The sequence below is a fragment of the Lepidochelys kempii genome, chromosome 15 (genome assembly GCF_965140285.1).
Source record: "Lepidochelys kempii isolate rLepKem1 chromosome 15, rLepKem1.hap1, whole genome shotgun sequence".
Taxonomy (NCBI): domain Eukaryota; kingdom Metazoa; phylum Chordata; order Testudines; family Cheloniidae; genus Lepidochelys; species Lepidochelys kempii.
The window spans coordinates 10,158,020-10,171,485 of NC_136394.1; the positions used below are offsets into that span (position 1 = coordinate 10,158,020).

Consider the following 13,466-nt stretch of genomic DNA (forward strand, 5'->3'; position numbering starts at 1 on the left):
TGGGTTATTTGCATATCTAAATATGCAGATTCTGGTTTCTATTTTTTGGTCCCAGCCTGAGACCTGCACGGTGCCAAAATCCCAGCACTGCTTGGGGCTGAAGTCAGGATGGAACAGTCTGACTGACCTGGGCATATTTGAGACCAAGCGGAGAGCACGAGCTGGAGTCCAGCAGAGGGTGGGCGTGTGCTACTGCTCTGCCAATGCACCTCAAACCTGGTCTGCAACACCCCCGGCTGTTTCCATTCAGAGCCTCTCCAGAGCATTTGTTTCCAACCATGTAGGCTGATGAGATTTCGCAAGGCCAACAAATGTTCACTTTGGACTCAGCTGGAAACTCCCACTCCAGTCTGATATAGGCCATATGGGAGTGCAGACAGACATCCAGCAGCAAACAGCAAGTGCAGCGATAAACGCGCCTCACTGTGATATCCCTCTCTTCTTGCTTATGATAGGTGTCTGGCATCATTTTAATAGACTCAGCCTAGCCTTTATTGTACCAAGGACCCAATCCTATGCTCTCTGTGCAGGCAAAGCTCTCCTCAAAATCACAGCAGATGCTTTCATTGAGTTTTGCTTGAGTCGGGAATAGAGGGTTGGGCCTTTTGCGGTTGTATCTTATTTCCATGCATCGGTATTTTTATACAGAGCCATTCACTTTAACGGGGCTTAAACTGAGAGGGCCAGATCCACAGCTGGGGTAAATCAGCAGCACTCCATTAAAGCCAAGGGACTCCTGCCAGTTTACCCCAGCTAAGGGTCTGGCCCAGAAATCAGTAATACAGTATCTCCCTAAAAGCTTGCTGAGCACATGGCCCCTTTCTCCCAAGTGACCCCTGTCAGCAAGTGGTACTTCCAATTCCAGAAGCTCATCAGCAGTCTGTGCCGACTGTATAACCTGCAAGACTCGATGGGGTCATTGTCACACACGCTTTATTCCTCTCATTATTAGCATGCCAAGAAGAAGAAGATTAGGCACTTCCTAAAAAAAGAAATTAATGCTACTTTGAAATGAGTTTTCCAAAAGACATAGACCCAGGAAAGAAATCCTCCAACTATAAGCCGTGCCATGCAGAGCTACTCATGGCAAGATCTCATTCCCCATATGGCTGAGAAAATGTATAGCCATATCTCTCCACGGGGCAATTTGTAGCACAGTAAATGGACTTGTTCGGTTTAATTGGAATACTCTTCGTGATTGTATTTTTGTAATCTAGTAGGCCATGTGGTCTCTTGATGTAGGATTTCAGTAGAAATTAAATTCTGAAGTGTGAGGGCCTCTTTATTTCCCGCCCTTCATTTTGATTAAATAATGATTTGAAACAGAAAAACAATAAATAAGTATGCTGGTTCCCTCAAGGGCAACCCTAGATTCCCACAGCCAAAGCTAAGAGAAGCGAAGTCTCCTGAGGTTATTTAATTACTTATTAGAAGTTGGGAAGGCGGGGGGGGGGAGGGGGAGATCCTAATGTTCACACAGAGCAAATTAAGGCCATAAAAGACTAGGCACTTTAAAACATGCCCCCCCCCAAATAAAAAGACCATTAGAATTCACTTGAACTCTGTACAGTGTTTCAAATATGGTGTTCGGTGTATAGTTCATATGGCTGATGCTTCTTCACAAGCAGCAAAAGGAGGGAGACTAGGGGTGATCAGTGGTGAATTTCACCCCAGAGCGGAGGGCAGCAAAAGGACTGTTCACCAAGTAGACCCCTCGTAAGTCCTATTTTGAGGGCTGAAGTGATGCAGATGCTGGTCCTTTGGCTCAGGGTTGAATTTTGTGCCAGCTGTCTCAGAAACAGTGGAAGTCCTTCCAATTAGTTCCATCCTGGTTGTCACTAATGTTGGGGGAGGGGGGAATAGACAGCTGTTCTCCACTCCCTGACTACCTGCTATTACACCAGGCCAGGCCCTCTGGCCTTCGGATGTGAAATATGCAGCACTGGGCATGTGTTTCCTCATGTTTCCTCTTAGCTCAGTATTGCTGGTACAGGGACTAGGTTAACGCAATGGATGACTGAGCTGGGTATAGCACGCAAGTCCCAGGCACTTATGAAGGGTCAACAGCATCGCTAGCCAAAACCTGAGGTCTTTATTCAGGCAAAACGTCCCATAGAATCAAAACTGAGCAAGGACCATAGGATTTGGCTCGTTAGGGCTGGGTGTCAGGGGTGCAATGATTGTGTCATCACCTCTGGAAATGTTATTGGACATTTGAATAGGGCAAGGAGGAGGAATTGGGCAGGGAGATAGGAAAGGTCAAAGGGGAGAGAATCAGGATCCCATATCTCTTCTCAATGTGGACATAAAATTTCAAGAGTTAACTTAATTTTTAAAATGTTGACACAAGAAATGGAATTTGCAAGGGGAAGAAAAGAAGATTTAACAAAACTTTTTAGCACGTGCTTAAAGTTCAGCATATATTTAAGTCCAGTTGACTTCAGTGGGGCTTGATTGCATTCTGAAGTGCTGTGCTGAACTGAGGCCTAAGGGGGAATGTATTGACTCTCAAATTATTAAATGACCTTGCAGTATACGGAGAACAATGACCACTCCCAAGCCAAACCTTAGCAAAGCTGAAACAAAAGCAAATGTCCCAGTTCTTACAGGCACCTTAAGGGAGCTACTTTGGAAATGCTGGGAGCAAAGAAACATTTAATGGGTTTCCTGGCAGAGAGAAGAAGGATCTTTAATTTTTAGGACATTGATGGGGTGAGGGGAAGGACAGACGTTTGTACCTGCAGAATCAGCCAGAATCCTTCAGCATCGATGCTGGACGAGTCCAAACCCAAGATTTTCTGACACTTTGCAATTTATCCAAAGATTCCTTACCTGTGTATTCGTAGAATAGCTTGAATTTTATTTTTATGAACCTTTGCTCTAAATTAAAAATAAATATAGGGGCTGGGGTGCCAAAAGCCAGACAAATCTAAACCTGGGTTCAGATCCAAATACTAATCATTCTTAAAACAAATCTGGCAGCATATTCCAGTCTATATTCCAGATCCCCATAATGAATGATCTCAACTAGCTTCCCCATCTCTTGAGGTAGGAAATGAGCGAGAAGGAAAATCACTGTGTTTTTTGCCAGCAACTAACATAGTGAAACCCCGGTTCTCGCAGGGTTTTCAGGCCCTGTTTGCTTTCCAATGAGCCTAAGGGTTGATGCCAATTCAATGGAACTGGACATGACTCTGTTGAAAATCCCAACCTGCGTTAATATGAACAGTAAATAATGATCATGTGATATCATTTGGGGACCAACAGCTAGGTTATTTTCACACACAATATTTGGGGGCCAATGGGTTCCTTTTCCAACCCATGATGGGCCTGACTGCTCCCACTGGAGTCAGTGGTGAAATCTCCTATACAGCATCTGCGTTCATCACTAATTCTGGGGAACTCCTCTGATGGAAGATGGGAGCATTTCTTTGCTGGGAAATTTCTGTTCTGTGCAAAATGCTTTCTATGTTCCAAACAGCTCTACTCAAAAGGTATGTGTGGGTCCGATAAAAGGCATCACATTGACTCCTTTGTGTTTGGACCACCATTGCCCCAAAGCACGGAACCCCAAGTATGGAGAGTGTGGTGCAGTAGCTAAAGCATTGGACAGTGACTTGAGAGATTTGGCTTCTGTCCCCCACTAACCCTGTGCAAGTCATTTCCCCTCTCTGTGTCTCATTAGCCCATCCTGTTCAACGGGGTTGGTGATACCTCCCTTAGAAATGTGATGGGAGCTTTCGTTCCGTAATATTTGTAACCTGCTTGGAGATCCTCCACGTCGAGGCACTATCGGAGAGCAAAGTGATCATGGCAAAGCTTGGATCATCAGCCTGTGCTGTGTTTCGACAGCTTTTCCTTTGCAGTAACTCCACTTTTGCTTTATTGGTCAGTGATTTTAGCTTACTATTGTTGCAAAGCTGATTTGCCCCTGCCGCCGAATCAGATCCTACCACCCTATTTAGCAACTCTTGGATTAGACTAAGAGAACAACCCACTGTGACGGGAACTAGATGATGTGAGCAGGTAGGCCTCCTGAGACGGCCCCGTCTGACTGGCTGCAGAAAGTGTTATGGGAAGCTCGATGTGAACTGTGACCTCTGGCGGATCCATGTTTGTTCTGACCCCAGTGGAGAGCCGTACCGAGGCAACGTGCCTCTGTTCCACCGGACCTGCAGCCACGGTTAAAAGCACATAGCCTTAGAGCATTTAATGCGCTTTGTGAGGGGAATGGTCAGAGGTCATGAGTGACACCCAGGTCTTTGAAAGCCACCTTGCACAGGAGCATTTTCTGCCCTGCTCACATTAGTTTTATTCAGCATTAAGCTTGTATCGCTCCCCTCTGCACAAAGCAACGAGGGACAGTATTTTATGTATCAGCCAAATAGAGGTGCATGTTGTAAAAACTGAGGGCCAGATCCTCGGGTGGGGGTGGTGTGAATCAGCACAGCTCTGGAGCAACACTGATTGACACCAGTTGAGGATATGGCCCTGGAGCTGTAGTTCCCAGCATCATTTGTAATAAGCCAATATACATTGAAGATGTTTAGGCTAAACACACTAAGGGCCCTGATCATGCAGCCCACTTGCATTCAGTGGGTTACTGCCATGAGTAAGGGCTACTCATCTGAGTCTGCATTGCAGAACTAGGCCCCATGTTATTTATTAAATTAGATCCCACCAAAGATCATCTGAGATCCTCTTATAAACAACAGCACATTTATTATACTGTCCTTGGACCACACCCGCCACCAATCTGACTGCTGATTGGGAACATGGCCCAGCTCCCACTGACACCAATGGCAAGAGTTCCACTGAATTTAGTAGGGTTGCCAGTTTTGTTTGGGTGTATTCCTGGAGGTTTCATCACTTGACATAATCTTTAATTAAAGATTAATCTTTAATTGAGACGACAGGTCAATCCTGGAGGGTTGGCAACCCTAGAATTCAGTGGGACATAGATCAAGTCCTTAAAGAGATTTTCAGGGTTCCATCTGACAGCCATAGAATTTTGGCCCTGACCCTGCAATCAGACCCATGCATGTGGACCCTGGACCCTACAAAGACTCCATTGATGTCATTGGGATTCTGCACAGGTGCGGAGGTCTGCCAGCATGCAGGTCCATTGAAATCAGTGAGGCTGTCTGTGGCCTTAGGGCTTTACCCATACAGATCAGATTGCAGGATCAAAGTCTTTGTTTTCCCCCAGCCTTTCTCTAACACACCACAGGGAAAATATTTTCCCTTCCTTCCTTCCTTCCTTCCTTCCTTTTTTTAGATTTTTCTCAATTTTATTTTGTTTTTTTGAACTTCAGTGTATCTGTGGGCCAGCATGAAATCAATGGGGATTTATTTAAATCAGTGACTTGTCATCCCAAATAATCAACCTAGAGGAATTTACTAAACAACATGATTAAAAACAAAACAAAAAAGGCTTGAAATTTAAATAGAAAAGAATCAAACAATTGACGGTGAGGATTTGAAGAGAGGGTTTATGTTTTTTCTTGTAATTTGAGACTCTAATGATGGACTTATGTTGCCCGCTCTTCCCTTTTTCTTACACCTTACCTACTAAAGGAGGAATTCTTGATTGGTAAGTGGATGCTATCCGCAAGACACTAGGGACTTTATTAGAGGTCACTAGAGAGCATTAGCTATACCTTCTACAGGGGGAAAAAAAGCACACAAAGAAATATCTGTATTCCTTTTATTTCCAGAGGGATTTTAATTTTTCTGGGTTTTTTTCTTTTTATTCCCACCCTACCCCCCACTTTTTTTCTTTTTTGAGTTTCAAAGTGCTAAACTTGTTTATTTGCCAATTTTTCCTTTGTACATAAAGACCTTTTTTGTGACATTTGAGTCTCCTTATTAAGGAAACTAAAACAAAAAGTCGATCATTTAGAATTTTGTTCCATTTTTGATTTATTTCCAATGAGTATGTATTCCTGTTTCTTTCCCCTACCCCACCTTTTAGGTTAAATAAGGGTTGTTAGGTTTTTTTGTTTGTTTGTTTCTTTTTTCTGTTTGATTTTTTTTTTTTTGGTATTTATTTATTCTTTTGTTTCCCTTTTTTAAAAAAAAAACTTTTGTTCAACATGGATCGCATGCTAATACTCTTTGCATGATGTCTAAATCTTCCAGTTATCATGTTAGGGGGAAAAGAAGTTTCTTCTTTCTGTGGTTTTTTTCAGGGATATGTACTTTTGTTTTTTAGCTTCTTTCTTTGTTTCTTTCTTTCCTTTTGTTACAGTGCATCATGACGGTAAAATTTCTTGGTTTATTTAAAAAAAAAAGTCAGACAATATAAAACAACAACAAAAAATTTTAAAGTTCAAACAACGCCAAACGGCTTTTTTGCTTTCAGATCTCTCAGTCGGGGTCATCTGCTGACCTCTTTACCAAAACAGACAGCCCGCTTGGCAACCTAGCCAGTCGGAATGGAGGGGCCCATGAATCTGACTCAGGAAACGATACTTCCTCCCCTCCCTCCACTCAGAAAAGTTCAGCCAGGCCAAAGGACAGCCAGGAGAAAAGAAGCCTAGCCCACAATGGCTTTGGCCGTGCCTTCTCACCTGGGAAGCCCAAATTGGCCAACAGCGATAACAGCTCTGATTCAGGAAATTCCTTCACCAGTTGTTTTTCCCAGAGCAAGGGAACAACTTTGGAAAATCTCTCTCCGGATGACAAGGGACAGGATCAAAGGTAAGTGATTGCCAATAGTTGGTGTTTGCTATATCTATTCCTGGAATGACTCCGTGTCTTCTGCTCACTTGACTGTTGCAGGTGATGAGCCGATAGGAATGTATTTCTCTTCCCTAGGTGGCTAGCCATAATTCAGGTCCAGCAAGTCTGGCATCCCAACTCCAATAGTGGCTTCAAAGGAAAGTGAAAAACAACACATAATGCACCTGGGCAATGTTGCTGTGTGTGTGGAATTCCTTCCTGACCTCTTTTGCACCTAGTTTATGCCACGAAGGAGATTTGATTATGCTAACTTTAATCCATTCAATCTTCTCCTCATCCCTTAGCCTCCACATGCACCAGCCCCAGCCTCTCCCCGCAGGGCCATTCAGAAGAGAATCATAGAATCATAGAATATCAGGGTTGGAAGGGATCTCAGGAGGTCATCTAGTCCAACCCCTGCTGAAAGCAGGACCAATCCCCAACTAAATCATCCCAGCCAGGGCTTTGTCAAGCCTGACCTTAAAAATATCTAAGGAAGGAGATTCCACCACCTCCCTAGATAACGCATTCCAGTGTTTCACCACCCTCCTAGTGAAAAAGTTTTTCCTAATATCCAACCTAAACCTCCCCCGCTGCAACTTGAGACCATTACTCCTTGTTCCGTCATCCGTTACCACTGAGAACAGTCTAGATCCACGTGGCTCCGGATGCAGGCATGAATCAAAGACCTAGATCCAAACACTGGGGCCCTCTCAATCTGGATCTAGATGTGGCTTGAGCTCATCTCTCATTGACTTGTTGTGACCTTGTAGCAAAAAAGGAGGAAAGGTCACGAGCACATTTAGGCAAACTTCTAAAGGCTGAATGGAATTGTTACAGACTGCCCTGTCTTTCTTGTAGCTACTCATGTTTGGGAAGCAGAGCTATATGCATTTAAATTAAAGCTTTCCAGTCGGCTCGCTCCTCTGGCCTGATTCACTTGGCCAAATGCTGGCATAGCTACCTCAGGCCTAAGACACAGCAGAAATGCTGTGTTTCCCCCATGTGGGGAGCGCTAAGCAGTGACCTGTCCGCGAAGGATGAGCCCAGTGGCTCACTGCACTGGACCACAGAGGGGAGCAGTGGGGCAATGGCAAGTGAGGCTGTGCTCACCACAGTTGCACAAGGCCCGTGGAGAGGTGGGTGGCAGCATCAGTAGCTCCCCCGTTCCCTGCAGTAGCTGCCTTTGTCCAGCGGCCCCTTGGGACGGAAGAGTCTTCCCCTAGGTCCTTCATGAGCACGTGCTCTGGGGCCTGGACTTTGCCCCCTCGTGAGAAGGGTTAGTGTCACTGTCCGCGCCTGGCAGCTGCCAAGGCTGGAGCCGGGAAGGAAGGCCAGTGCCCACGAAGGAGACTGCGTCCCAGCTCCCCTTCTGCACACTCATTTCCTACTTCTCTTCTCCAGCCTGACTGACTGCCCTGAGGTGTGCAGCAAACGGGTCATGGAGCTTTGCAGGCCACTGCAGTGAGGGGTTAGCCGCAGTGCATGCCAGGCTCTGTTTGTGCAAGGCTCTGTTTGTGAACAGATTCTGAGGGCCCAGTGAAGAGCGCGTGACTTTGTGCTCCGATCTGGGCAAATCAGGGCTAGCCCCAGTGGAGTTACACCAGCATAAAACCGGTAACATTGATCATAGGAGGGTCAGGCCTCGATGTTTTACCCTAAAGACACTCTCCTGCTCTCAGTCCCATGGGTGCAGCTCCCATTGACATGGATAGGGCTTGCATCCATTTAGCTGAAAGCAGAATTTGGCACTGAGGGTCCAATCCTGCTCTCCCATCAGCGTAAGGCTGGAGTCAGGGGTGTCGCTCCAGATTTACCCAGCTGTAACCTGGCACTGAAATCTGATCATCTGATACAGCCTGATTCACCGTTGGGCCCACTCTGGTTTCATGCCGTGGTCGCTGTTGAACCCAATGGATTTAATAGGACGGTGGAACCTGCATTGATTCGGGCCCTGTAAGCGAAAGTCGGTAGTACGCGCTGAGGCAGGGCTCTCTGCTGTACCACAACTTCAAATGTCCGTTTGCAGAGGATTCCTGTCCCCGTGTCTTGCCTGCTCGGAGGTGAAGAAGCAGAGCCCCCTACATTTCCCGGACCGCAGCTCCCCACTGAGACCGTGCTCCCGCAGCGCGTCGTACACCAGCACAGGGAGGTCCTCCCGTGGCTCCAGTCGCTCCGCCCACTCCCGCTCGTTGCATCACAAGGCCACGCCCAGGTACTCCCGAAGCAGATCCTGCTCCTCAGGGAAAAGGTGAGGCCACGTCGCGTGGTTGTCTGTGTTATCGCTGGCCGTTCCATTTGTCGCAGTGCTTGGTAGTCCCAGGAATAGGCCAAAGAGCCTTGAAAATACAGCTTGGATTATGCTGAAATGACTGAGGGTACTGACAGTACCAACGATATTGCCTCTGAAGGGCAGTGGAGTTCCTGTTGGTGGATGGCGATCTTCAGGGCTCATTCCCTTACAGGTTGAATGAACATTTATCAGCAGCTGGGCTGACATCGTTAAACTTGGGACCTTATTGCCACTCGAATGCAGATTTGGAAAAGGGGCCTTGTGCCCCTTAAATCCTCTCACTTGAGCTCCGGTTTGATTCACCTTTCCATGGTTCTTGTCTATTCCCAGGTCCTATTCACGTTCCCCCAGCTACTCATCCAAGTCCTGCAAAAGAAGCCCTGGAAGCAGGAACTCCAGACTGCGTCGGAGCCCCAGTTATTCCCGCTACAGCCCCGGCAGGTACGACTGTCCCCAGTATGTCATGGTGCCATTGCACGGCATCGCCTGCTTTTGTGGCACTTCAGTCTGGGTTTGTGACTAGAGTGCGTGTGTGACTCCCCTCCGTAAGCTTCTCCGCTGCACTTCCATGGCACTGTCCCAACCTTTACATGAAGTTGCGTGTGAGAGCCCCCGAGACTCTGGGGATCTGGCTGTCTCACATTTTTACTAGCCCCTGGATCGAGGCATGTTTCGATCTGCACGTTCCAGCTCTCGTTGCTTATGGCATATCTCCATCCGTGTTGTCAGCTGCTTTTGCTGACACTGATTCCAGAGCAACGAGACGAACTGAAGGTGGCAAGACTCAGGGTCATCCAATGTGGATTTCTGCAACCGAGGCCTTCCCTCCTAGACTGCCCTCCGTTCCTTGGTTCACCCTGGGAACAGACAGTGGAAAGGTCCCCATTAAGCAGCTGTTGAAGGGGGTGATAGGGAGAGAGAGACTACTTATTCAGGGCTTTGAGGGACTAACCCCTTGTGCAATGTATGTGGAATTGGATGGGTAAGGCCTGGTGAGATGTGCTGTCTTCACTCTGAACCCTTTCAGAGAGCTAATCGGTCCAGTGCTGTGGCTCACCCCAGACACAAAGGGCCGGCACTCCACGCAATCTGTGCCTCATGATACGTGGCAGGTTTGGCGATGCCAACCCACAGGCCTCTTGGAGGGCTTGAGCCATTGTCAGAGAAGGATTTTCTTGAAGCAGAAAAACACAAAATCTCCAATTTGCAGCATTTAGCAGCTGGGATTTTGAAGGGAACGCTGGGGCTCACTGAAATGCCCCTCAGTGTGTGGCGCAGAGATTGTCTGACTTGGCAAAGTGCCCTATTTAGAGAACAAGCCAGCAGCAGCACCTGCAGCCACGCTAACAGCCACCTGCCCAGCCCCATTGTAGAAGGAATCAACGGTGGCTTTCTTACAAAAAGACTTGTTGCCATTTAGGCCTGTTGCTCACTTCTACTCTGCGTTCCCATATTTCAGACAGTGTGAGGTTAGCCTGGCTTAAAACAAGCTCTCCCTGATCATGTTGCAGATTGCTTCAGTTAATAAAGGTGCTCTTAGCCATGGGCCTTCCTGGCCCAAATAACCTAGCAGAGAGCCACAGAAGCAGCTTGGCGTTGGTCTAAAGGACTTATGCACGACCCACGCCAGGAATGCAGAAGCAGGATTGTCCAAGGGTAAGATAAAGGCCGATCATCCAGATTGAGCACTGGGGGTCAGTGCAGTTACCACAGGGAAGTGCTGATCCAGTACTTAAAACGTTTACTAGTGCTTTTTATCCCCCTGGGTTTCAGGGTGCCTTACGATTTATATAGATGGAAATTGCTCCACTGAAATGCAGCCAGCTCTGGGGTGGAAGGTGGCAGCTGAAGCACCACAATGGGAGGAGTGGAAATTTGGGGTAAGGACACTAGGGCAAACCCCTGCTCTCACGATGAGTGCCACACAATCGCTACCCGCCAGGCAGAGCAGACAGTAACTCAGCTCTCAAGGTCATGCAGCAAACGACATGGAATTCAAGCTGGATGAAACTCAGGGGGTTGTTCTTTCAGGGCTTCAGGGTGTTATGGGAACCATTTCCTCAGCTTCACTGTATGTGGGTTCATACCCCAAGGTTTATTTTGTGCTTCTGGGGGGAATGTGTTCTCTCCGGTCCATCCATAGAGTCACCAATCCCTGTCAGGCAGAGTGACCTTCGTTTTGTAGCAAGGCTCAGGCAAGAAAGAACAAAAGTCAGGTCTCTATGAGAAAGAGCACTGTGGGTGTCTCCTGTGTACCTGGCTACCTCTGAGCACTAAATGGCAGCTGCCTCTGTAGCAGGGATGGGGCCTTTATCACCATTTAAAGGTGTGGGACCCAGAAAGCAAGTCAGACCTATGTCCCAGAGTTAATCCAGTTGTGCCAAGTGAAACTCAGTGAGGCTGCCCAGTTCCATCCTGTTGTATCATCAAAATACAGATTGTACAGTAAGGCCCTAAACAGGCTCAAATTGGGCTCGGGGTTGTGACTCTATTGATGAGGCCTGCCCAGTGTTTGGTGTGGGCCATGAAACCTTAACCCCGGCATGCAGGGCTTGTGTCAGTTCTATGGGGAACTTGGAGCCAGCCTGGCCAGGATTTGGTCCGGGGGCTCCCAGATGTTTCAAGCCGGTTGTTTAGCCACATAATGACTTCTCAGTAGGAAATCAGGGTAACTCTGGTGTCCCAGGCCTAGATCCGCTGCTGGCTCCTGAGAGATGCAACACAGAGGGGCCAGCCCAGGAGGAGGGAGCAGGCCCCACTCTGGCTCCAGGCTGCTACAGGGGAAGAAATGGCCCCGAATGGAAGGTGGAGCAGCCTCAGTTTACTGCAGCTTGACCTGGGCTGCCTGGTGGCTGCTCCATAGGTGCTGGAACTAAGGCTGTGGGGGGCACTGCAGCACCCCCAGGTTTTACGTGGGGCTCCACTCCCGGCCCTGCGCCTAGGGGTCCCAGCTGCCGGCCCTGCACCCGGGGGTCCCACACGTGGGGCTCTGCACCTTCCCCCAGCTGTAGCCCCAGCCTCGGCCCCCTTATCCCTGTCTGCGTTCCCACCTCCCGGAGCCACGGCCCTGCTCCCGGCCCCAGCTCTAGTGGGGCATAGACAGCGGGAAGGGGCGCACAGCACCCCCACTCTGAAAAGTGTTCCAGCACCACTGGGCTGCTCTGCAGCTTGAGATCGTCTGCAGAGCCAAGTGCTGTGACTGGGTATGCACCAGCTCCAGGGCCTCCCCTGATCCTTAGCAGCCTCCATTCACTACCACGAGTGACATCCCAGAGCCAGCACAGCGGCCACGGTCTGTCCCCTGGTCAAATTCCTCCCACCCCAAGCTTCCGTTTCCTATGTTAAGGCCAGTTATTTTCAACACTGACAAAAGAGTAGCAAATCCGCAGGGCGATGGCAAATAAAGCAGATTAACACCTGCCCAGAAACCAATGTTAATGTAGACGATAGCTCTTAACCGATGAGTGCATTGGACCTGCCAAATACCCTGAGACTTTTGTGCTTTGAATACCTAGCAAAACACACTCGGGACCGAGGCACAGTCTGGTCTGCTAAATGTTTTTAGACCTTTGCTAGTAGGTTCTAATATCCACAGCAATTGGGGAGCTCATTATAACCATTCTGCATGCTTAAAAAGTCACTGTGTTCTCAGAAATAGCACACGCCCGCTGCACATGGCCAAGCCTCACATTGCTGCATCCAGACTGGCTAAATCTGGGACTGGCATGCACATCTAGCCAACTGTGCATGCTATTAAAAAGCACTCCCCAGCCCGTGCTTAGTGAGTGTCTGCATAACACGCTGGCTAAATGTCTTTTGCCTCCATCCATCAGTCAAGCCAGGCAGAGGACGCTGGCAGCATTAGTTTTTTTTAGCCCAAATGATCGAGGCCGATGTTTTGGAGCTGAAGTTTCCAGGTTCTAGCCCCACTGCTGAGCCCCTGCCTGCCACCCCCCAGTGAGTCGTTGCATCAGCACGGGGATCTTTGCAGTGATCTTTTCCAAACTGGCCATTCTTCAGGGACCGCGCGAGAGAGCACAAGTACAGCTCCAGCGAGAAGGAGTCCCAGCGGGACAGGCGGCGGCGGAGGTCCTACTCGCCCATGAGGAAACGCAGGAGAGATTCTCCCAGCCACCTGGAAGCTCGCCGCATCACGAGGTAAGGGAATGACACAGGGGCACCCTGTCCCTCCAGGAGACACACTGGAGAGCCACGGGCTCAGTTGTGACGTGCTGGCCAAGGTCTTTGGACAGCTTTAGTAGGGATCTGCTTTGAGTCCATCACGCCCAGAGACGCTGCCCTCCAAACACTCGAGGGAAAGCATTGTCCTGAAGTTTCCCTCCCTGCCTCCTATTGAGCCCCAGAGCCAGGAGCTCCCCCCCCACCCACCCACCACCCCTGGGGTCCCATTGTGTCACCAATAACCACTCTTCTCCCTTTGTCCCCACAG

General features: G+C 48.5%; 1 protein-coding gene across 1 annotated transcript in view; it reads left to right on the top strand.

Annotated features, from left to right (window-relative positions):
* The window catches only part of SRRM4 (serine/arginine repetitive matrix 4), a 148,648-nt gene that overhangs the window by 127,532 nt on the left and 7,650 nt on the right, over positions 1 to 13,466 (top strand). Inside the window, exons 9-12 of the mRNA XM_073312368.2 lie at positions 6,365 to 6,702; positions 8,753 to 8,974; positions 9,347 to 9,457; positions 13,037 to 13,174. Coding sequence (XP_073168469.1) covers positions 6,365 to 6,702; positions 8,753 to 8,974; positions 9,347 to 9,457; positions 13,037 to 13,174 — 809 coding nt within the window. The remainder of the gene's footprint in view (positions 1 to 6,364; positions 6,703 to 8,752; positions 8,975 to 9,346; positions 9,458 to 13,036; positions 13,175 to 13,466) is intronic.